A 25309-nucleotide genomic window follows, 5' to 3' on the forward strand; every position below is an offset into this window, starting at 1 on the left:
ATGTGAAAGTTAATTGCGCAGAAATAACCTATTCCTTATATCAGCTTAAATAAAAAAAAATGCAATAACCACAACACAAATGAAAAAAATCTATGTATGACAGTGGTTGGTAGAGTTACTTACAATAAGTATTTCTGTGAAGTCAAATGTTAAGGGAAGATAATGAACTTGATTTTATAATTAAAAAAGAGCCCAGTCACGCTTATCTAGCTTCTAGTTTGCGATATGGATTACTACTCTGGGGAAATGCTGTTGCAGCACACATTATGCCACTATTTAAAACCCAGAAGAAATGTGTCATGGCCATGTTTGGTGTGGGTCAGCGAGAGAGTTGTGTACCTTACTTTAGGAAACTGAAGATATTAACCCTACCATCGATGTATATTTACGAGACCTGTGTTTGTATCAAATAAAATCTAAGCAACTTTAATATAGTCAAAACTAGATATCCAAGAAACACAGGTATAAATAGAAATAACCGAAACAACGCCTTAACTTGGAATTTTACTGTAGAACGATATTCGTATTAGCACCCAAATTATTTAATAAATTACCGGATGCTGTTAAAGAATTAAATTGTAGACAATTTAAAATGAAATTACATAATTTGTTAGTTACTCAATGTTACTACAATATTGATGATTTTTTTTTTATAAAAAATAAGTGCTCATTTGACCTCTATCTCACCTGATCGAAAGTGACGATGAGGCCGATGTAGCATGCACACCTAAATAATGCCTATTCACTCTCGCCTTGAAAAGGTCCAAGTTATGGCGTTCGGGGAACAAGTCTGCAGGCAGGGAATTCCACTCCATAGCCGCTCGCTATACAAATGTGGAAGCGAAACGCTTCGTGCGAATCCTGGGAATATCCACAACAAAGGGTGGAACCCCCACCCACGTCTAGTCTCCCGATGATGAAAAGGGGAAGGCGGAATCAAATTATGCAATTCCATCGCACACTCTCCGTGATATATCCTGTAGAATACCGATGACCTGGCCACTCTACGGCGGTGTTCAGGTGTTCAGGCTCTGCAGCTTCGCCTCTACTACTTCCTAGTCACCTATAAGCCTCTTAGCATGCTTGTCTATTGAATTCAATGTGGCCAGTTGGCCACACACATGCAATTGGTATTTAGCAGAGCCATCCCATGAGTGGCAGCAGTACTCCATATACGACCGGACTTGTGCTTCGTACAGCTGAAGCAACTGTCCCGGTGTGAAGTATCGCCTCACCTTGAAAAGGATGCCAAGCTTCTTGGCTGCATTTTTGGCCATGGATTCAATGTGACTACCGAAACTCAGATTGGATTCCAAGTAGGTGAAGACGGTCGGCTATCGGTATGTATATATCACGAAAAGTCGGAGTCAGGTGAAAGGGACTCCGTTTAGTGGAAAAAAGATTCGCCTACGTTTTGGTAGCATTAAATTTGACAAGATTGGCGTCGAGACTGCCTTAAGTGTCAAATTCAAACGACTAACCATGGACTCTCGACAATAACTAGATTTCTTCTCCACTGACCGTTGCATTGGTCAAGTATCTGTCCACAACTGTGCTATCATCAGCATACCCAAAGGTACCTGGAATCAACATATCGTTTCTGTGCAGCAGAAAGAGGGTTGCGGACAATACAGAACCCTGAGGAACTCCAACATCTATCGCCCTATGTTCAGAAGAGTAGCCTTCTAAGACCACGCGAATCGAACGTTCACTCAAGAAATCCGAAATCCAATTGCAAAGGTCGGTGGGAAGCCCATAAGAGGGAAGCTTGCTTAAAAGGCATGCGTGCCAGACCCTGTCAAAAGCAGCTTAGAAATTTCTAAAGACACTGCAAAGGCTTCGCCATGCTCTTCTATAGCCTCGCTCCATAAGTGAGAGGCATACACAAGAAGATCCCCGGTACAGCACCCTCTTAGGAATCCGTACTGGCGATCACTGAGGACATCGTTGTCTTCAAGGTACGACAGGAGACGGTTGTTAAGTACACGTTCCATAGTCTTGCAGAGTATGTAAGTGACTGATATAGGTTTGTAGTTGACAGCGTTAGCTCTGCTTCCTTTTTTAGGCACTGGTTGCACATTTGCAAGCTTCCACGACCTGGGAACTACACCAGTCTCAAACGAGAGAGTTACTTGATAATTATGAAAAATAATCTAAAACGCAAATTCTAATGCACAGTGGTGCTCCCCATACGAGAGATTACTTAATATTATAAATAAAAAGAAAAAGAAAAGATGGGACATCGCATTCTAATAAATTAAAACGTATTTTTTAATAAAACTGAGTATATCACTGTGTCCTATGATTAAAGGGCAATAACAAATTTGTTTTGTAATTGGTATTTTGGGTATTATTTACCATATTCGTTGCAACCTTCGAAGATATATATTATATGAATATCAAAATCATTAGGACACAACGATTAACTTATTACGGAGCAAAAATACCGTTAATTGTACTAGCCATTGCATTAGTAACTAACTTTTTAAAATAACTATGTCCACGAGTGCCCACTATCTATTTCTTTGATATGTGCTTTCAATTTAAATCACAAATTTGCAATTATGTAAAAGTTTTTGGAATGAGCTGTAGGACTGATGTAGTCGATTTTGTAACAAGGTTTTCACTTCAAACTTCGGCTGCAGTCTGTGCAAAGCTCGTTCAGTTGAAATGAATAATTTAAAAGTGGACTTATATGAGCATTGCTTGAGTTTGCAACATGCACTCTTGGAGTGTTTATTATACATTGCGTACAAGAGGGATGTAAAGCCATCATTACAATGACAAATTTTATTATACCAGGTCTTTTATTGCTAGTTGCGGTGGGGGGTTATTGTTTTAAACTTTTTAGAAGCCGAAAAACTATACTTTAAACAACAGAGCCAATTTTATGCAAAAAATATTGTATTACAATCGTTTGGAATGTTAAGGGTGCTCAATATGCTGTGTGTTAGATATATTTCGCATTAGTAATAAATATATTATATGGAATTTACTGTACAAACCATATGAAAATAGATCATTATTGATCATGGCAAATAATAGTTAAATAATTATTATAAAAACGGCAAATCTACTTTAGCATGGATTCGTGAGTTTTTACAGATTTTTTAAAAACTACATGCTGCCTGCAGATAGTCCCACCGTGTCAGACTAACATAAATCGATTATTACACAACACAAGTACTTATTGTAGCAGTTATAACATTCACTGCGAAAGTTGCTTTTTCGTAGACCCATCTATTCTTATAAAAAACAGCAAATATATTATGTTTGCGCGAGCCCATCAATTCTCGCGCAACTTGCAGACCTATCCATTCTCGCTAATTCATAGTGTCAAGAGTTATAGAGTCAAGTAGATCTAATCTTTCCATTTCGCATACGTGTCTTGGTACGATTTTAAGAAACTTCAATTCGTTCGTACCATATCACCAGATTTAAAACCAATACGTTATAAACCAACAGGTAAATGTAGTTCTGGAATAGGTAATTTCATTTGAATTTGAATGTACAGGAAACTATTTTTTTTTTATTATATTGTAACGCACACACTCATATATCAAATACTATATAAGATAGAAAGACCGTCCATACTTTAGAATTAACAAGTCATTAATGCAAAGTAATGATAATAATAATGACAACAACGTATTTATTTATTAACGCGCACACACTCATAGCACCGCACTAGGGAGACCCTGTATCGCGGGCGTCATGGACACACATTGACAACTACAAATTACACTCAGAGTCGTATTCTAGAACTCTACTCAATGCTCAGGTCTGGATTTGAGTATGGTTAAAGCACTCAAGTCCCTGCCATTAGGGTCGTATTTCCAGTGCTTGAAATCATACTCAGATCCTGACTTGAGCGTTGAGTAGAGTTCTGGAATACGGCCCTCAAACTCACAAGAGAAATAAATGCAGGGTATACAAATATTTCTCCCGGCCCGAGAATCGACACCCGGGACCTCTGCGTGGCAGTCCGGTATGGTAACCGTGCGGTCACGGAGGCAATTAAATTATTGAATATTAAGTTTCATTACCAAGATTTTCATACAAAGTTTGTGAAAATACACAAAGAAAAATTCCTTCGATTTGACTGAACCAGTATCTGTTATCCGGGCCACCACTATGAACCAGCCGAGCTGCGTAAGTTCTTTATATGTTTATTACAGACTTTGTATTGGATTTAAACGGCTTCTTTTCGCGTCAGCACTCCTTTGAGCAACTTACGAATATACAATACCTATTATTTAAGTTAAGGGATTATTGACTAATTTTTGGACGTTCCTCGTCTTAACAGGCACACATTTACCAAATATGGTAGTGTATAAAAAGCAGCCAAACTAACATTCTTTGACAGCATCGAAGTACCCTTTGTACACTACTATGAATATGTGACAATAATACGATAAAGTTTAGGATAAATATCGAATTTCATGCGGCTGCCACGGTTAAAGCTTTTAAGATCCACCAGATCGTATTGTTTTGTCGTTCAAGCCATGTATTTGCCATCGACAGCTCGCTTTCATCGATGTCTCATAAGATCAAGAGTGCCAACGTTTTGTAATGATACACTACTATCGGTTTATTGTACATACTATTACTCAGCATGTCTGTCTAGGTCTGAAGTATCTGCACCGCAAAATGGATAGTAGTCTAAGGACGAGATTTACAAACGAACATTAACTTCAACTAAGCAAAAATGGCGAGTTAAGCAAGTTTTTAGTATTTGCGTTATTTGCTTAAGTTTGAGCAAGATAGTAAATTAAACTTTAAGTTTAGTTTGTAATTACTTTCTTAAACTTTGCGAAGTTCGTTTTGTAAATACGAAAAACTTGATTAGTTCGCAATTTTTGTCCTTACTAAGACATACTGTTCCTAGCCCCTGGGAAGTAGTGGCAGTCCGTTTTTCGGAGTTGCAAAAACGAGAGCAGCAATTCTTTCCCATGGCGCATACCTTGAATAAAGTGGTTCCTTTTTTAACGCGTTGACGCGTCTTGCCGTGATTTACATTTCAAGTCCCATTTAACCCTCCTGACTATGTTCAAATGTTAATTTATATGTTAAATTATCTGACCTTGAAATCTTCTAGAACTCATAATCTGAAAACGGTACATTCTATCTTTAAACAATGAAACTTTGACCTGCACTTGTGCCACAGTGTGATGTGGGACTCGCAGTCGCGAGCGCTGACCGTCACTAGTAAAGTAATTAATAAAAAGCAATATGGAGGAGTACCACATATTAATATACAGTGGATTTGCGAAGTAGGCATGTAACAATGTTATTATAACAAGATGAATAGTTATAATGGTAATGTAAAATATGAAAATAATAGTAATAATCTTCTCCATAGCCTCAAATGATTACATTTTAAAGAAACCCTCTACACTACCCAAGCAGCACACCATATGTAAATACTATAAAATATCTAATAGAATTTAATTCGATTGAATATTTTAAGAGTTCAAATTCCCTTAAGATATCTCGAAGAAGGTTTCTAGATAATTTAAAGTAAAAGTGAGCACAACTTTATTAGTAGATCACAAGAAAGCTTTGAGAAACTATCTGTAGGTAGTGTTAAGAGTGATTCTTATCTTTTTTCTGAAATAACCCTTCTAGAATGCTACAAGACCATTTGTAGAATGTAGACAGTTTTTATTTAGTTTTGTAGATAGTTTTTAGATAATTTATAGTCTATGATAGTTTTCTTAGTAATGCTATTTTAAAACCAAAATACTAAAGCGTTACAAACATAGGACGCAATTCTCTTAATACTAATAGATTTCAAGTTTAATGGCTTACAAAATATAAACTATCGAAATGGCAACATGGCGATATTAGTATTATATAATATTTCTGACTTTTTCGCGCAATGTTTAATCGGTTAGAAAGCGCAAATTAACGTGCGACTTTAAATACATTGTGAAAAGTGATATAAAACCTGCCATGAAAGTAATGCGCCCCCTAAATTTTCAATATTTATGTATAAAATATAAACTTTGTATAGGTTTTAAATATTTATAGAAAGCTTAAATATACAAAATAACTCACAAAACAAACCATTTCCAAGAAGTTCTAGGCTTCTTCAAGCTAATTTCAACTTAGATTTGCTTTTTAAAAAGAAAAGAAATTTCTCTCGGCTACTTCGTAGTCATTCTTTAAAAATAAGAATGGCGATAAGAATTTAAAGCTTTATACAAAACACAGTTGGGAGCATTTTCTCTATAGCTTTATCTATAGAAAAACTTTAGAATACGAAAAGATTATTTTTACTTGCTTTAGTGTAGTTGAACTTGTCGAAGAATATTCCTCCTGTGAGATTTTTATGAATGTCTACAAAACGCGATGTTTCTAAGCGATTTTTTCATTTGACAGTATTACAAAACCTTTATAAGGTTATACGAAAAAGTGAGCGTTTTATGCATTGACCTACCAACAAAATAAAAAACTTTATAAAATACTAGGTCAAAAAAACAAGTGGAAAAAATCCAATTTGTCGCAAAAAAAAAACGTTATTCTGTATAATTATATGGAATGTGTTATGATATGACTAGAAAGGTGGATACATTTCGTATCATTTCAATATAAGGAATATTTTAATGACATACCTAACTTATGATGGAAGAAATAAAATTTTCATTACAAAATTGAGGTTATTTTTCACGCCAACCACATTTCACACAATGATTTCACTGTATTCTATTGATAGATGGCACAATACACATACACAACATTGAAGTACAGTAGTTTACGCGCTCATTTCAATTGTTTTTGTCATTTCACAACACGGAATTACTTCACAATGTTTATTTATTTATCAACAAACAAAGGCCATGACCGGCCCGAGCGCGAAATACGACTATTGTATCCAGCGTTGCCAATTTGTAGGGAATTCCCCAAATTGTGGGGAGTTTCAACTAGTTTGGGGATTTCGTGGGGATTGGCGCTATGTGAGGAAAATGTGGGGATTCTAACACTTTATCATTTTGTTTAATCTATCAATTGTTGATGCATCGCTAGTTTGATCGTTACTGTTAGAAACACTGTGATGGACTATATCGACGTGTTATTCAACATCGCACATCCCTCGTATTATTAACAAGCAGCTTAAATAGAATTAGTATTAGAGCACTTGGTTCTGAATTGTAAAATTACCAGTCGGTGCATGTTGAGTTCGCGATTCTTTCTCACGCTTAGGACGGTTCCCGGTATGAAGCAAAACGAAATCAGCTATTGATAAACAAAGCCGAGCAGTTAGTACTTCCACACCACAAATTCAAATTCAAAATAATCTTTATTTCATAGGTAAGCATTATTACACTTGAAATCGTCACAATAGTTAAACTCTACCGCTCATTCGTAAGGCAGATTCCCCTGAGAAGAATGAGCAAGAAACTCTAGGGGTTGCTCTTTGTGAATAACATTTACAATATTTTTTTAATTTATTTGAAACATCAGAGATCGAGACTACCTCCATAAGCTAAACGGGTTACTACCACGGATTTTTGTCATCCAAGTACGCAGAAGTTGTATAAAAAACCTTTAGTATAAAGTTTTTGTTTCACTATAGTTTTAAACCTCGTGAAAGGCAAATTTTGTATATCAACCGGAATCTTGTTATAGAAGCGTATACATTGCCCCTTAAATGATTTTTTGACTTTGTGAAGACGACTATCAAAAAAAGCTAGTTTATTTCTATTCCTCGTATTAATGTTATGTCTGTCACTATTTTTCATAAATAAATTACTATTCCTTTTAACATAAATTACATTTTCATAAATGTACTGTGAGGCTAGTGTAAGAATGTTAATTTCCTTAAACTTATCTCTCAAAGATACTTTGGGGCCCAGATTGTAAATTGCCCTAACTGCACGTTTCTGCAGGACAAAGATTCTATTGATATCGGCGGCATTACCCCAAAGCAAAATGCCGTATGTCATTAGACTGTGAAAGTAGCTGAAGTAAACCAATCTAGCGGTTTCGTCGTCTGAAAGCTTCCTTATTTTTTTAATCGCGTACACTGCAGAGCCGAGCCGTTTTGATAACTGACTTATATGGGGACCCCATTGCAATTTAGCATCTAACATTATACCTAGAAATACAACTGTATCCGCAAGATTCAATTTTTCGCTTCTAACTACAATGTTTGTAACCGTCTCTCTAACATTGGGTAATGTAAATTTCACACAATTTGTTTTTTTCTCATTAAGAAGTAGGTTATTAACAGCAAACCAATCAACTACTTTAGATATAGCAATGTTCACATCGTCGTAGGAACATTGGTGCCTTTTAACTTTAAATAATAAGGAAGTATCATCAGCAAACAATACTATCTCATGTTTTATACCCTCCATAAGGCTAGGTAAGTCATTAATATAAACTAAAAATAAAAATGGGCCTAGAATTGAACCTTGAGGGACACCCATGCTAATTGCAGATCCTGACGATCTCGTACCGTTAACATCGACCCTCTGTACCCTACCACGCAAATACGATTTTAGAAGGTCGAGATCACGTCCCGCCACACCATAATGGCGAAGTTTCCTGACCAGTGTATCATGGTGCACACAATCAAAAGCTTTGGAAAGGTCACAGACACCACAACTTACCACTCGTCAACTTTAAATATTAAATATAAGTCACCAAATGCACAACAAATAATCAATTTACTTAATTTTGTAAGGCAAATAAAAATTATTTTTTGTTCAGACTGATTACAGGTTAATGTTGAATCTAATTAATATTATAATTAATATAACTGCCTCAGTGGCCGAACGGTTACCATCGATCGATCGAATGATGTGACTTAATATCCAAGGTTTACCACCTCCACCAGATCTTTTAATATTCTTTACTTTATTTTTCTTTTCCCAATTTTCTCGCATATCGTCTAGTAACTGACTATCTTACCCACTCATAACAATCACAGTAACCGTGCAATTGGCCTGGGTTGCCAATCTATCTTTCCCCAATAGTGCTAAAAAAACTTAAAACTAACAACAATGCTCCAAAGTCCTATATTAACTGCATAGCGGCTGAGATGTCAGTTAGAGCTCGAGATGCATCTCTCATCTCCAATATTAACAGACTGTAACCATCTTAGATTATACTCTGCACATGATTGATTAAAACTTAACAACTACGTTGTGCTGTAGATTACGGCGAGTTACCGGAGAAGAAGCGAAAAAAAACTGTTTTGCTAGATCAAACTGTTAGGTTCAATATTAAATAATGGTCTTACGAAAACATACGATACACATATGGATATGTACTGTCTAAAGAATGTGCTATTGTTTCACGATATGATGTACTTCATGCGGTCATATAAAATACTGAAAACGGGCTAAAATAAAATTCTGAAACGAATAATTTAAGAACAAAATATTTAATTTTGTACATATTTTTATACAGAGATATTTCTTTTTAAGTACTACAGAGAACCAACTAAATTTTTGTTTTCCACTGAAACCCTATAGTAATTAAATTCACATTTATACAAAAATTTATAAATGCCTAGCGGTTTAAGTGAACGTAAATAAACACTTTTTATTTTTATTTTTTATATGGTCACTAAGATTTTTCTAACCAGCTTAATGCTGTTAGAAACCGTGCCTGTAACTGTGGGGACACCCTAAGTAGTACAGTATATTTTAGTAGCGAAATACAGTGACAAATGTTCACTTGTGTATGGACAGAGACTACACAGAATTGTGTAATAGCAGTAGAGCTCCTTGTGAAAAAGTTCGTCCACCTTACGTACTTCTGCTGCCAAGCAGAAATGTGAAGACTACTGCATTCTGCTTTCGAAGGGTAACGGTGCTGGAGAAATTATATCTGGTCCGTCCCAAAAGTATCGAACATTTTTCAGGAAAAATACTTTTATTGAACTTATCGGTACCATACATTAGTACTCTTCAAAATAACACCCTTCAGCATCGATGCACTTTTGTAGGCGAGTTTTCCATGCCCGGAAGGCCCCCTGGAAGACGTCAACGGGTAGGTCCTTCAGCGCCCTCGTCGTAGCTTCTTGGATGTCCTTAATTGTGCCCCAATGCTTGCCTTTGAGCTTCGACTTGATGCTGGGAAACAAGAAGAAGTCTGCCGGGGCGACGTCAGGACTGTAGGGAGGCTGCGGGACCAGCGGGACTCCTGCTTTAGCCAGATAGTTGCTAACAATGAAGGCTGTGTGCGCTGGCGCATTGTCATGGTGCAGCCGCCACGTGTCTTTCATTCCTGGCCGCACGCGAGTGACCCTCTGCCGGAGCCTTTTGCACTTCCACGTAAAAAGCGGAGTTCACAGTTTGTCCTTGGGGCACGAACTCGTGGTGGACGACACCGCGCACGTCAAAAAACACAATGAGCATGTATTTCACTCGACTTTTGCTCATCCGGGCCTTTTTCGGACGGGGTGACGCCGAGGTGTGCCACTCCGCACTCATGCGCTTCGTCTCCGGGTCATACTCAAATACCCAGGTCTCGTCTCCTGTTATCACTGTATCCAAAAAGTCCGGATCACGTTCACACAAGTCCAACAGTTCACGACAGCGCAGCACCCGCAAGTCCTTTTGCTCATCCGTTAACACTTTTGGCACCAGCTTGGCGCACACCTTGCGCATGTGCAACTCCTCGGTCACGATGCGATGCACGGTCGACTTGGCGATGTTGAGGGTCTGTGCTATCAACCGCACTCCTTGACGACGATCCTCGTTGAGAAGCTGACGCACACGGTCAACGTTCTCGTCGGTCCGCGATGTTGAAGGACGACCAGAGCGGGCTTCGTCGGTCACCTCTTCCCTTCCGTCACGGAACATCTTGTGCCACTTCCTGACCGAGGATTCGGACAAGGCTTTGTCCTTGAAGGCCTGTTTAATCATCTCGTTGGTTTCCACAGTATTTTTGCCGAGTAGAACACAAAATTTCACTGCGTACCTCTGTTCTAACGGATCCGTCATCGCGCTACTTTTAAAAACTTCGACGAGGTGTCGTTTAGAGCTCTACGCGAACGCACGTCCTGCCGCTCCAGGTGCTCGGAGCCAACTGGGACCGGTCGCGCTGTATCGGCTAGATCCCCCCACCACTTTCTGTTGCCAAGCGGAGCGCTTCCCGCCGTTCGGCAACACTCCCAAAAAAAATGTTCGATACTTTTGGGACGGACCCTGTAGGCACCTGGGACTTGTCAGCATATGTTTCACGGTGATGGATGCAGTGGCAGTGCTCCTCAGATCTTTGCGATTTAAAGCTCCGAGTGGCACTGCAACTGCTATGCATAGGCGTGTCGCTTACCACCTGGCGCACGACTTGTTCGGTCCGTCTCTTGTATCATTAAAAAAAATGTAGGATGTAATAAAAGAGTTTGACCATATTGCAGCTATCAATGCATATACAGTATTTATCAAGAGAATATTCTTCTGCTAAATTCCTCTTTACATTTTCGCGAAATCGCTACTTTTGTTTGCCACCATTCCAATCGCTAGCTGCAATAGATGTGGTCGGATCTTTACGTTAATGTTATGTATACGTGTACCCGCAATAGTAATGGAACTATATTTCAGTCGTACTACTCTGAGAGTGACTTGTTATTTTCTATAATGGAGGCGTGGAGGCGTTAGAGACAAGCCGTAATGTTAAGGCGCCTGTCGCTTTATTTATAAAGACGAGCATTCAAAGGAACAAAATAGAACAAACCGTTTACAACAATATTTTTTTCAAATTGAACAAACCGTTTCCTTATATGCTGTACATCAAAAGAAGCATTATTGAATATTCATTTTAATGATAAAATACTAAAAGCGTTGTTAATAATAGAAAATATTTAAAAAGCTATTAAATAAGTCTTTTATTTAAATAGTCAGTCGGACCTCCCAAGACATTAGCGATGACTCCACAATGGCGTGGTATACTAAGTATTAGGGGTTAAAGTATGAAATTGCCGTTTTATTGCAATAGGTTCTTTGAATTTTCATAGAATCTTCATGGTTTGAGGTTTTCGAATGAAACTTTTTTCAAATGGTTTCTGTGATTTTTTTTTTTTAATTTGAAACATTTGAATATCGACTTTCAATTGTTTTTGTTATTCAATTTAGACAAGAAAGATGGATACTGCGAAAATTCGAGTGATTTTTGAATACGAGTTCCGACGCGGAACTAACGCGGCAGAAACAGCCCGCAATATCAATGCTGCGTTTGGAGAGGGTTCTACTAATGAACGCACCGTGCGATTTTGGTTTAAACGCTTTCGTGATGGAAATTTCGACTTAAAGAACGAGTCACGAGGAAGACCGCCCACACAGGTGAATAACGATGAATTAAGAGAGATAGTGGAAGCCGATCCTAGTCAAACTACCCAGGAATTAGCGGCATGGTTTAACGTTACCTTACCCACAATATTGGCTCACTTGCGTCAAATCAATAAAATAAAAAAATACGAAAAATGGGTGCTTCATGATTTGACTGATCTGCAGAAAGAAACGCGTGTTGAAACTTGTGTTGCCTTGTTGAACCGGTACAGAAATGAAGGAATATTGGATCGAATTGTAACATGTGATGAAAAGTGGATTCTTTATGATAACCGGAAAAGAAAAATGCAATGGCTGACCCCAGGTCAAATGCCACAACAGTGTCCTAAAGCAAAACTTACCAATAAAAAGGTAATGGTAACTGTTTGGTGGTCTCAGCATGGTGTTATTCACTATAGTTTTCTCCGATCTGGTCAAGCAATAACGGCAGATGTCTATTGTGCCGAACTCCGAACCATGTTGACAAAACTAGCAGTAAAACAGCCCCGACTCATGAATCGATCTTCACCATTATTGCTCCACGACAACGCGAGACCTCACACAGCACGAGAAACCATTTTGACCCTTCAGGAACTGCAGTTAGAAACCATTCGTCATCCTCCGTATTCCCCAGACCTTGCCCCAACGGACTACCATTTTTTTCGTGATTTGGACAATTATCTACGTGACAAGAAGTTTTCTTCCCAGGAGGCAGTACAAAATGCTTTCACACAGTTTGTGCAGTCTAGATCGTCGGAGTTCTATCGCAAAGGCATTAATAACCTTCCCATTAGATGGCAGCAATGTATAGATAATAATGGCAACTATTTTGATTAAATAAATTTGTTAATAATTTAAAAAATAAACAATTTAGATTTTCAGTACAAATCGGCAATTTCATACTTTAACCCCTATTATTAGCTTTTGTGCTACTCTCGCCATAAAGTGAAAAAATATCAGAAATATACCTATTATATATTGCATAGCATGGATACGTATTGGTTTGGTCAGTGATGTGTACGGTGACGATTGACGTATGAAGAATGAAAAAAACGATCAAAATACTTTATCGAGATTATTTGTAACGAGGAGTAAATCGATTTAAAGACAATTTAAGAACAAATAATAAACAAAATGAAAAGGTTTCAATTATTACGCTAGGAAAAAACTACAAAACAATCAAAAATCAACAACGAAATACAAAGGCGGCAACAAAGCATAAAATCATCAGCAACGTAACAAAATTTGAACAATTACTCCAAAAAGAAAACGCAAAGCTCAAAGCAAAAGAAAACTACGGGCATACAAGGTTTATGGAACACATATTGACGCTAGATACACAATAGCCGATTCGATGTACCGATTCTGTACTGTAAATCTATGGATAAATATTCCGTTTTACGAATCAAGTCATTGGTGAATTTTATTTTTGTCATTATCATTTCATTTTCTATCTACTTAATAAACTTAATTTTTACTGAAATTTACAACAAATATTGTTTGTTTTTGGTACACAGTAACAAATTTACTATTTCTTTTTTGTAATCTGGTTGAGAAGCTCTTCTTCTATGTGTAAATTTTGAGGTAGACCATTAAATGCTTGTCTCCCGAGCTAATCTCCTGCATGCTCAAAGGAATTGAGATCGGTCGACTGAGTAGGTCAGTCTAAATGCGTGATACCATACTCGTGGAACACATTCATCGCCAGCCCTGCAGTGTGTGCACATGCATTATACTGCATAAACATGAAATCTTGGCCGAGCTGCTGTCGGTGAGGGATTACCAGGTGTTGCACAACTTCGTCGCATTATTGCTCCGCATTCAAATTACCTTGTATACCCATACCATTATCATTTCGCTTTGGTATAGATGAACTTCCTGAGGATTCTAGAGTCGACTGTTGCTAAACTCTCTCAAAAAAAGCTTCTTCTTGAATCGGGATGAAAACCGAAACAAAACTCGTCAGAAAAAAGCACACGCGCCCACTGAGTTTCAGTCCAGTACAAATGTGCGTTAGCCAACCATAAACGACTTTCTCGATTTCCGCAACGCTGAGCTGGAACGCTTAGCGGTCTCCGTGTATGGAAAAGAACTTTATGTAATCTATTCCTAGTTTAGCCACTGCAACCACTTGGTGCAGGAACCGCAGTCTTCCTACTAGTTGTGAAGCTATAAAAAATGAGCGACGATGTCTCAGGGTACTGACCCTGTATCTTCTTTAGTGACGTCCGGTTGCATCTGCTGTTGCCCTATTGTGAGCCCCTAATCAGCAAATTACGCTTGGTTGCGAGTTAACAGCGGATGCAACATCACACTGATTGCGCCCAGATTCCAACATACACACAGCGCTAACTGTCGCTTCCCGCGTTGAATAATAATGTAATATGACGCTTAAAACCACAAAAATTAACGAAAACAAGGAAAAATTGCTTAACACAAGAAAAACATAAACATAGTGATCATAAACTCAATTGTTTACATTAGAAAAACCTGTGCGCTACACCCATATAAGGCTTTCCCCACGTTTTCCCTCCTAATTTCAAAATGGTTTTGCTTTTTTGTTTTACTTTTTAAATGTCGAACCAGAATTTAATACAGTTTAAATTTACATGTATTAATTTCAGCGGTCAGTACTTTTTCCAAAAAAAAAAATTAAATAAATTAATATAATTATCTTGTTCCCTAGACTTTATTGTTGAGTAGTGAATAATACTTTGAAAGAGACACGAAGATTATTAATAATAACAATAATAATAACGCACACACTCAACATAGCTCCGCACTAGGGAAACTCTGTGTCGCGGATGCCATGTACACACACATAGACAACCACAAGTTACACCCAAACTCACGAGAGAAATAAATGTAGGCTATGCAACTATTTCTCCTGGCCCGGGAATCGAACCTGGAACGTCTGCGTGGCAGTCCGGCATGGTAACCGTTCAGCCACTAAGGCAGTTTATTTACTTGCTCCAATTACTATATACTATGATGAGTGATTCGGATACAATCATGAAATGCAAAAAAGTTCCTAAAATTGTGATAACTGCAATTTCTGACTCAATAAAGATTTTTGAATGCGGTTTTCAGCTACGATTTAAACACCTTATTTAAACACCTTATTTTTAATTTTACGAAGAAACATTCCAAATTAACATAATGTATCGTATATTGGAATGTTTCTATGTTGAAAACCATGTAAAACCAAATAAAATATACTTGCATTCGTTTTATCTATTACATTTTATAAATACTCAAAAGATAAGCCAGATTCTTATTTAAATTAATTTCAATGTTAAAGAAATTTACTTATTTCGACCCCTGGCTGATTCGAGGAAATGCTGAAGAGTCTGCGTAAATAAACAATTTTACAAACACGAAGCGTACCATTTTCATTGCATAATATGTACCTGTATAAAGTGAGACATATGTATGTAATATGGACTTAAGATAAATAACGTCGAAGAAAAGCTATAAATATCTACTGTGTTACTATAACTTGACCCAGGCTTTTGTTTACGTCAATTAAGGCAATTAATAATTATGTGAATCAAGAATTCATATTTAGCATTCATCCACGACAATCATCACCAGAGAAGAGCCATACGATATTAGATTATAAATTGTTTGCTTAATAAATTAAAATGAAGTCTTAATATTGATTCCTTGTCAAAAATTGCAAACGCTTGTTTCCATATTTCTATATATTCTCCTCTCTGGCAATTGACTTCAAAAAATTCACGAAACCTCGTAGCCGTTTCGAACAAAGCTACGTTACGCTAATTTTCAGTTCAATTAACATCCATTAACATTCCGTCTCTTAGGAAATTGAGAAAGTAAGAGAGCAATTCAATTAGATAGCCCGCACCTGCCGTAGTGGAGTAACTTCGCTTCACTCTTTTTTATGATACAAAGTGGCAGCGCAGACAAGTTGTACGCCTGGTGGTAAGCGTCACGTCTGTCCATAACAGTTGCAATGCCGGTCAAAGGACACTGTCACTGCGCCCATCACCCTGAGAAGTTGAAAAGTCTCATGTGCCAGTAATTTCACCAGCACCCTCACCTTTCAAATCCGGAACGCAGTAATGCAAGCATTACTGCTTGGCGGCAGAAATAGATAAGGTGGCAGTACTTCCCTGGACGAACTCTTTCACAAGGAGCTCTACTGCTACGAAGTACTTAGCCATATTGGGTGTTGATTTCATGCCTCGTAATTGTATGTATATAGTACCTAATTCTAGTACCACATTAAATACAGTTTTGTATTCATCCTTAATTAATGTACAACAAAAGTTAAAGTTAATATATATGTAAATGATCTGCATTGCTTTACTTATAAAGCAATCAAAAAATGTTAGCTCTGTCGTTATATTTTTTGTATTTATTACATTTTCTTCAAATGAAAGGGTACTTACCAAAAATGAATAGTTATTTCACTCCAGTGAATCTCGAGTTTATTCTTACTGTAAAAAATCGGTCACTAACTTACAAAAAGCTAAATATTTTTAATTGCTTTGGCACCCTGCGGTTCTATCTCGCTTTATAATTGTCGCCACGTAAACAGTATTATGGAATAAAGTATTATTTCACTTACCATTTATACGGCAATAATTTTGTTTTCGAACTAACCACGCTTAATTGCTCCTTAAACAAAGATAATTTGGTTAGCAAAAGTTCCTATTGAGGACCAAATTATTTTGTCACAAGCCACCGAATAACACGATTTTAGCAACAATGCCGATTAAACCAGCGAATAAATTACGTGGGATAAATTTTGGGAATTATAGATTGACAAATTTTGGCTTAACCAGTTCGCGGTTTAACAAATGGATGACATGCCGTCGGCAGGTGCAGAATTAACGTAATATGATGGCAATAAGTATCTTGAAGGATTACCAGGGTGCAATAGAGAGGCGAGGCAGGGGAGGGGGGCCCCGACACCATCGCGTGATCCCAGATTAAAAAGTGACGCTGGCATTGGATGAAATGTTACAAATGGCGTGGTCGAGATTCGCGACGAAAAATCATAAAGCGAATTTAATTACAAGTTCTACTCTGACATACTTTAATTCTAAAGCTGCGTGGAAATAAAAATGCGATTCATTTATTAAGTATGCTCACAACGTAGTAACAAACTTTAGTACTCAAATGCAGTTATGACTCCAAAGTCGAATTTTGAGTAAAATTAACAAATTGCTATCAACATTATATTGTTCAACATTGCAATTCGGTTGTAACACAATTTTCCCTTTGTAGCGAGTTCTTTGTTTTCATGGAAATAATAATAAGAATAATAAATAATAATACAATGTTTATTTCAATAATACAATTAACTTTACATTGACAGTGAATGATACCTCCTATTAAGCTTATCAAGCTTGTGTCAGGAGGCACCGCTCTTCTAAAGCTATAAATGCTTTGTACAATTCCAAACATTCTCAATACAAACAATTCATTCTTAACTTTTCTCTCTCTCTCTCTCTCTCTCTCTCTCCCTCCCTCTCTCTCTCTTTCTCTCTCTCTCTCTCTGTCTGTCTGTCTGTCTGTCTCTCTCTCTCTCTGTGTGTGTGTGCGTATGTGCGTGCGTGCGCGTATATTCTAATTCCTTATCCTTATTAATAAAATTATACAAATGGGCCGATAGCTTGTTGAATTGTTTGTTTGCAAATATTGCATTTATTTTAGGAACTTGTACCACAATGTCTTTCCCTCTCTTCTTCGAAATATTTAGATCATATTTTAGAAGATGCATGCGACTCTTAGCAAAGAAAGTAACCAACTTATCAATAAATCTTTTAAGCATCCAAGAATATATGCCAATACAGAAGCTGGCGACACCGTATCACTACGCCATACCACGTAGCTACATATATTTCTGGTTAGACCATTCGCGTATTTATATACGTTATTTATATATGTTATCATTTCCGCGAATATTCCTCGTCATAAAGAGTTTTAAATTACAGAACAAAAATTTGAAATGTCTCTATTTGCGTTGCGTTTGCTTACATTCCTACAAGCTACTTAACAAAAGCTCTACTGTACGCTCACGTCCAACACCGTTAACTCAATTCCTTTGTTCGTTTAATTTACATTCATAAATATGTCATATTTTCTCCGTAATGGAACCGCTATTTTGCATTTAGTATAGTAAGCCCGAAAGTTGGGAAGGCCACCGATTCATACGTTTGCATCAGCAAGTTTTCATCTTACTTTTAGAATCTTCATTATATATTTTTATGACTAAACTTTTTTTATGTTAAAAATTTCTTTTTCATTTGCCGTATTAAGACTCTATATAATTTAAATAGGTATCCAACTTAAAATGCTGGATAAAAATCAAGCAAAATTAACCAACCCGTAACCAGCTTACAGTCTAATTCGACAAAGTTGTTGTTGTTCCTAAAACTCATGCTGACGTGTCGTGGTTAACGAACGTAAACATACTACTATATAGGTGTATTAGTTGTGTAATGCTGTACACACACAAGATTTGATACACGAGAGGTCAGCAAGCATTACGGCTGCTGTCATGAGCTGACAGATACAGTTGCGAATTCCCAATGCACCTGTCGCCGTCATACGATCGGTGCATAATAGATCATATTTACCGTACTAAGTAATTGATCGCGCAATAAATACCTTATTGAATATTATAGCGGCGATGTGTTGTAGGTGAAACATTTTATCTAACAGTTTGTCATTTCTTAGTAATATCACATTCTCTTGTACAGATTTTCCAATTTCCGACGTTGAACACGTGGCATTTCCGTAAATAGAGTCAACCTAGATCAATAAGCTTCTCAAATAATTTGTTTCCATATAAAACACGCTTAACCACAATGACATAAGAGACAATGTGAAAGTTCAGAACAATAAAGTCCGGAACACTAATTCCATAAGCCATTAATTTGCCAGTCATTACTAACATAGCATTCTGCTTACTTAAAGGCATGGAATGGAAGTCACTACCAAAACCTATGCTTCCCGAAAACAGCAATTTTGGGCTATTCTTCAATAAGCTTATAATAAATAGGTATATTTTAGATGAATACCATCATCGATCACATCATAGCTTAACATTGGGTGAGATGGCATCTACTTTCTATAAAAATTTTAAAAAAACGCATACAAACCAATTACCTGTTTTTATTTCCGTGTTTCTCTTAGGAAAGCCGTGGATTCGGTCGAATTGCAGAAGAGGATAAAGTCTCTTCAGTGGTGCAACTTTATCTATTGGTAGGTTATAAGGATGTTTATTACAAAACGCAACAAAGTCTGAATCCAGGGCTTAGAAACCGATTTGACTACATTGAGAAATGAAATAGAGACTGTACGCCATTGGACCAATTTATTTTATTGTCCTCAAACTTATGAAAAAGAAATTAATAACATGAACATCAACGAAGAGTCCATCACTTATTTGAGGTATGCTAATGACATATTGTCGTGCTGAAATCGCTGTACGAACTGAACCGAACGCTCGATAATCTCAGTTAAGTAGGAGGGTACTTCAATATACATAAAATCGGCACGGATAGGCACGGAAGACTTTGAACTCGACATTGTACAAAAAAATCTAGTAAAATATCTAGACAAACTGTAGTAGCTTCCAACATTGAGGTCAATTGCCAATTTAAACTACGCTGGGCTGAGTACAGTAAGCTATAACATATCAATAAGAAGGCTGTCGAGAGCTACGGGCAAAGTTTCTGTGTGTGTTAGCTTCAGAAATAAGGTAAACTGTGCGAAAACTAGATTTTCTGACGTAGTTTTAGTGTACAACGGGTAGCGTACTACAAGTAGGGTAAACTGGATTAACCCGATACTAGGCGAGTCTGTTATTATATTAAAGATCACAAGAAGTCGTAGGATGCGAGATAACTCAGCCGTTGAAATTGGCGATCCTTACAAAATACCTTTGTTCAGTAATGAACGTGTATAGGATATATTGATAATAAGAAAAACGAACGAGATTACTACAATTACCTGAGACGATGGTTCCTCTCCAACCGATGAGGGATCCAAGTGAGCGAAAACAAAAAATAGAGGTGCACGACACGTTAATGGCGCTCCACGAGGGTGGAACCCATTTAGACAGGTCGTGACCATAATTTTGGTTTTCCTTAAATGTGTATCATTAATGTAATTTATAAATTACAATAAAGTTCTTAAAAATTTCACTACAAACAAGATTTTCGGTAAGATAACTCAATTTGTATTTTTTTATAAATTTTCTCACTAATGCTGTTTCAGTTGTAAAACACACATTTAAAGTTGATGAATGTATAAAAAAAAATTAGAAAAGGGGTCTACGTAAAAGAGAAAAGACAAAAATCATCAATGAAAAGAAAGATATCAATGACGTGAAGAAAAAGAAAATTATTCGAATGCATACAAGTAATTAAAATTAAAATTGGTCTACTAGCTCACTTTCCTTCTCAAATATCACAACTTTGGGTAGACAATATAGACATAATACATTTTATATTTAAATCATCATTATAAGGATTAATTAAATTCATAAGCACCTTCGTTAAGGTATAAAGATGTGGGGGCGACGTTCCGGAAATCGCACCCTAAAGTTAAATGGAATGTAACCGCACGTTATGTACACTGCGATACGATTACGACTAAGCTCTCTCGTTCAGGTATTAAACTGTGAACCCTCTAAATATAATATGAATTTTTTACCTGTTACACATTAGATTTTCGAGATGAGAGTGTGCACGTTTATTTAATACTTTGACTATATTTTATACTAATTTAAAAATGTCGATACGTCCAACAAACCATGAGTTATAAGCTTACTTTAATAAAGTTTGTAGTTGTTGAATACACTCGGATGACTAACAAAATTAATATAACTCGTTTATTTGTATGGCTAAATTTCTGGAATTAGTATTTAATGTACTGAATTTATTAAAGTAACATAAGAATAAGGAACATATTACTAAGCCTCAAACTAAATTATACAACTAAAATTTTAGCCTATAATTCTTATGAAACGGCCCTAATAATATTTAAATTTAGGGATATAAAATAACATCAATTATTTTATAACATATTTAAGTTACGCTATCACTTACTTTTATCAAATCGGTAAATATATTTTTTGTACATAAAAATCATATAATATCTTATATAAAAACCCAAAATGTTAAAACCAGTCTGTTTTCGTTTTCACTTGGGAACCATAATTCAGAACGTATCCAAATGACACGTTTTGACACGTTTGGATACATCTCTGATACAGTCAATCTTAAAAAACTCATATACCAGATCTTTGTTCCAAGGATTTTTCTTCGTGTTTGTTTACTTTTCTCTGTTTTTTTTATTTTTTAAGTAAAAAATTAAAGATACAAAACTGTAAATCAGCATGGATAATGAATGTCTTGATAATATCGAACCTTGAATCTAAATAATTTCTACCTTGAATGGATGAATGAATGAAAGAATGAAATATTCTTTATTGCACATTAAATTACAATGACAATACCGAACAGTAATGTAAATATCACAGAGTAAGCAAATGTACAACAGGCGGTCATATTGCTAAGTAGCAATTTCTTTCAGGCAATCTTAGAATAGAAATTTAAGTGTTGGAAGGAGGGTGCAACCAAAAAATATCTTGTAATGAAAGCGTTCTAAATAAATGTACTACTCATCAATAAAGTAAATAAATAAATAATAATAATGAATACATTTGGTATTATTAGAACGTATACATAAATATTAATATATAATAATGTTACTTATATACTTTTATAGGACAATAAAATAAATTATAAATAGTAATAATAATAAATAAATTAACTAAGGAAGATTATACCACTAAGAAAAAAGGATATAAAACTTGTTTAGTTACCTACAGCTAGAGGAAACAATGTGCAACACTACAACAATTGTATATAAGTATGAATCAAACTGTGTTCACCCGAACCGTGGTAATCGCTATTAATTAATTTATTATTATTTATTATTATATAGGTATCAGGTGGCCACGTAATTTATATTACTGCCCACAATAAAGATACTTTTCGGATAATATCTCTAATGAGAAGTTAATGCTTAGCTTTGTAAATACCACAAATTAGACTGAATCCGCATCAATAATTCTGAACGATACTGAGGAAACCAACCGCTTTGTGACGAATATGTGCGCTAATACCGTTAACCGTTAGCTCGTGTTACGGAGAATCAAGTAGAGCCAGTTATCCCGAAATGTAATGCTCGAAATTTTACCAAAACCACAAATATTAATCCGCAATTTTAACTATCGCACAAATGATTACATTGAAATAGTTCCATGGAAATATATATTGAACCAAACGGTGGTTCTCCAATTGTGATAATACAACGGTCTCCGTGGCCGAACGGTTACATTGCCGGACTGCCACGCAGAGGTCCCAGGTTCGATTCCCGGGCCGGGAGAAATATTTGCATGGCCAACATTTATTTCTCTCGTGAGCTTGGGTGTAATTTGTGGTTGTCTATGTGTGTGTCCATGGCACCCGCGACACAGGGTTTCCCTAGTGCTGGGCCATGTAGAGTGTGTACGTTATTATTATACAATATTAGATTTAAATATTAGAGCATATGAACACGGGTGACGCTATAAGCATTATTTCTCAAACAAAACTTGCCATTTTTTGAAAGGCGGGAGGGTCTACTGCAAGCAAACAGGTGCACTCTAATGAAATAACGATTTGTGTCTCTACGGTCTCACACAAACAAAATACGACTATACTAGCTTATTTTTACAAATACATAGATAAAACACACATTCGCAGCAATAGATTCTAATGGATTTGCAAGAGACGGAACGTTACCGACTTTCAGTGTCGATTATTGTATAATTAAATATTAAAAAACTAATTTACATATAGTAACATTTTGTAACGAATATGAATGCTAGATGTTAAATAAACAATAAATTAAATTATAAACACATCAAATTCAATAAAAAGGGCTTTGGGCGATTTCTATGGATAAGTGTGTCAAATTAAATTATTTTTAGTCCCATACTACTGCATTCATACAAACCAGAATACTATGGCAACTCGGCTCTGAAATCTAATTGTTCAAAGTTAATGATTTTTACGTAACAATAACGTTATTTCAATTTTTAATTATTTTATTATCTTAAAATTATTATAGTTTGGACCTGAGCTGCCATAGTAATTATTATTTATCTATGCTTTTTATGTGATTTTGCAAATTTGATTTGTGTCTCTAGAAAATTCACAACTTAGAACTGTTATATTTCGGTACACACTCTAAACTTACCTTTATACAAAATATCATGAATACCAGGATCGCGGGTGTACTACTCAGAATGACATGAATTTATTGCAAATATAACGCACCTTCTGTGTACTTGTTTGTATTTATCCTCAAAATGTGTATACTTCTGTGTATACATATATAGATATTACAAAGACTACGTACAAATCGTCATCCTCATGTCGGGATCACAAACTAGAATCAGATTAATGGATTGTAATTTATGTACATTTGTATCTCTTGCCTATCTATAGAGAGAAAATTTCGTAAAATTTCCAGGGAAACTCAATAAGCGACTACGAAAATTATTGTTCACCCTAATGAAACGAAGATTTTCTGTTTTATTATAAATCGATAAAATGTCTACTTCTACGTATACTCTAAAGTCTACGTGGACTTTGGTATGGATCAATCAAATGTCTACATAGACTTTCGAGTCTACATACAAGTTAGCTTTTGATTGATTTTTAAGAGAATAGAATAGCACATGATTGTAATTAGACAAGGTGCGCTCACCGCAGCTCTCTGCTGCCCACCGTCGCTTACTGCAGCTTCGTTTTCATTTGTTTGTTTAATGAAATATTGCCTTATTTTGTACAGGGATAAAGTTTGATACATTGCTCGTTTTAATGTAGCGTTGCGTCGCGTCTCGGCGATTTGAATCAAGCCTAAGACAAAGATAATTATCGTATTAAGAATTAAAGAAGAATTAACTCTTTCCTGTTTTACGAAATATCTTTATATACGCAGAAAAAATAATGGAAACTAGTCATAAATACGTATATAAACGATAGGAAATAAGTAAACAAATACTTACGTTAAAAATGCCCTAAGTACGTGCCGATCTGAGGAGTACTACGATGAAATAAAAATACCTAAAATACAATTTTACAAGGTAGAGGACACGTCACGTCTATTACATAAGATTTAAATTCAACTAACTCTATACCACTTGCATTACCAACTGTCCAAAATTCAAAAGCTCAAGCTTGGTGTCTGCTCTTGACAGTACGCTGTTTATCCGATATCTGTGATATTCCTCTGTAATTCGATCTAACTTAGTTAGTGGAACGGGGTTTTACAAACTGCATACTAAAGCAAAACTAAAGCTTCGCTTCCGTATTAATAACTTCCCTAGGTGAGCTGTTGGCAAAAGCATGCCCGGAAAGCGGCGAGCAGTAGGAATCGAAGACGGGCAATAATTAATTCCTGTGATAAATACGAGTGTAGAGTTAGAATATATTTAATTGAAATTCGTGGCTCAGTCTCAAATGTTTAATCAAAAAATTCAATATTGGATATAGAATTAACCAAGCGTGAAACAATTTATATAACGCACTTACGGCGGCTTAGTTACATTACGTAATTATTAAGATATTCATTGGTGTAAATAAGTTGGTAGTACTTGAGATGCTTATTTGATGTCGTGTGCCTGTGAGAAATGTATGAAAACTTTTCTTCACTCAGCCAAGTAGTTTTACAGCTACCGGTGTAATTCTGACCGATTTAATGACTAGAATTTATCTTGTTAGCCATCCAGAACCGTTTTAGTTACACTTTGTTGCAATAAATCCAACGCAAGAAAGTGGTTGTCAACACCCAAATTATGTTTTCTGTAGTCATTGTTTCTAAGCTTCTTGTACGTGCAAAATCTTCCTCATTGCTTTGAATGCAGTAATTACTGCGTTCGTTTGTCAGAAATTAATTAAACCAAAACACGCTGTTGAAACCTTATAAGG

General features: G+C 36.2%; 2 protein-coding genes across 2 annotated transcripts in view; one reads left to right on the forward strand and one right to left on the reverse strand.

The window, feature by feature from the left end:
- LOC113239804 (glutamate receptor 1-like) overlaps window positions 1-25309 on the forward strand; it is a 187316-nt gene that overhangs the window by 76356 nt on the left and 85651 nt on the right. The gene's annotated exons all lie outside the window — the stretch shown is intronic.
- Window positions 10212-10961, reverse strand: LOC113240687 (protein GVQW3-like). Its single transcript, XM_026478072.1, has one exon. It carries the CDS (start codon window positions 10959-10961, stop codon window positions 10212-10214), a length of 750 nt encoding a protein of 249 aa, XP_026333857.1.

The sequence above is a fragment of the Hyposmocoma kahamanoa genome, unplaced genomic scaffold (assembly GCF_003589595.1).
Source record: "Hyposmocoma kahamanoa isolate Upper Pololo Valley unplaced genomic scaffold, ASM358959v1 100021, whole genome shotgun sequence".
NCBI classification, from domain to species: Eukaryota; Metazoa; Arthropoda; class Insecta; order Lepidoptera; family Cosmopterigidae; genus Hyposmocoma; species Hyposmocoma kahamanoa.

Excerpts from the sequence above, each read along its gene's own strand:
- LOC113240687 (XM_026478072.1), bottom strand. The coding sequence starts at position 10,961 with ATGACGGATCCGTTAGAACAGAGGTACGCAGTGAAATTTTGTGTTCTA.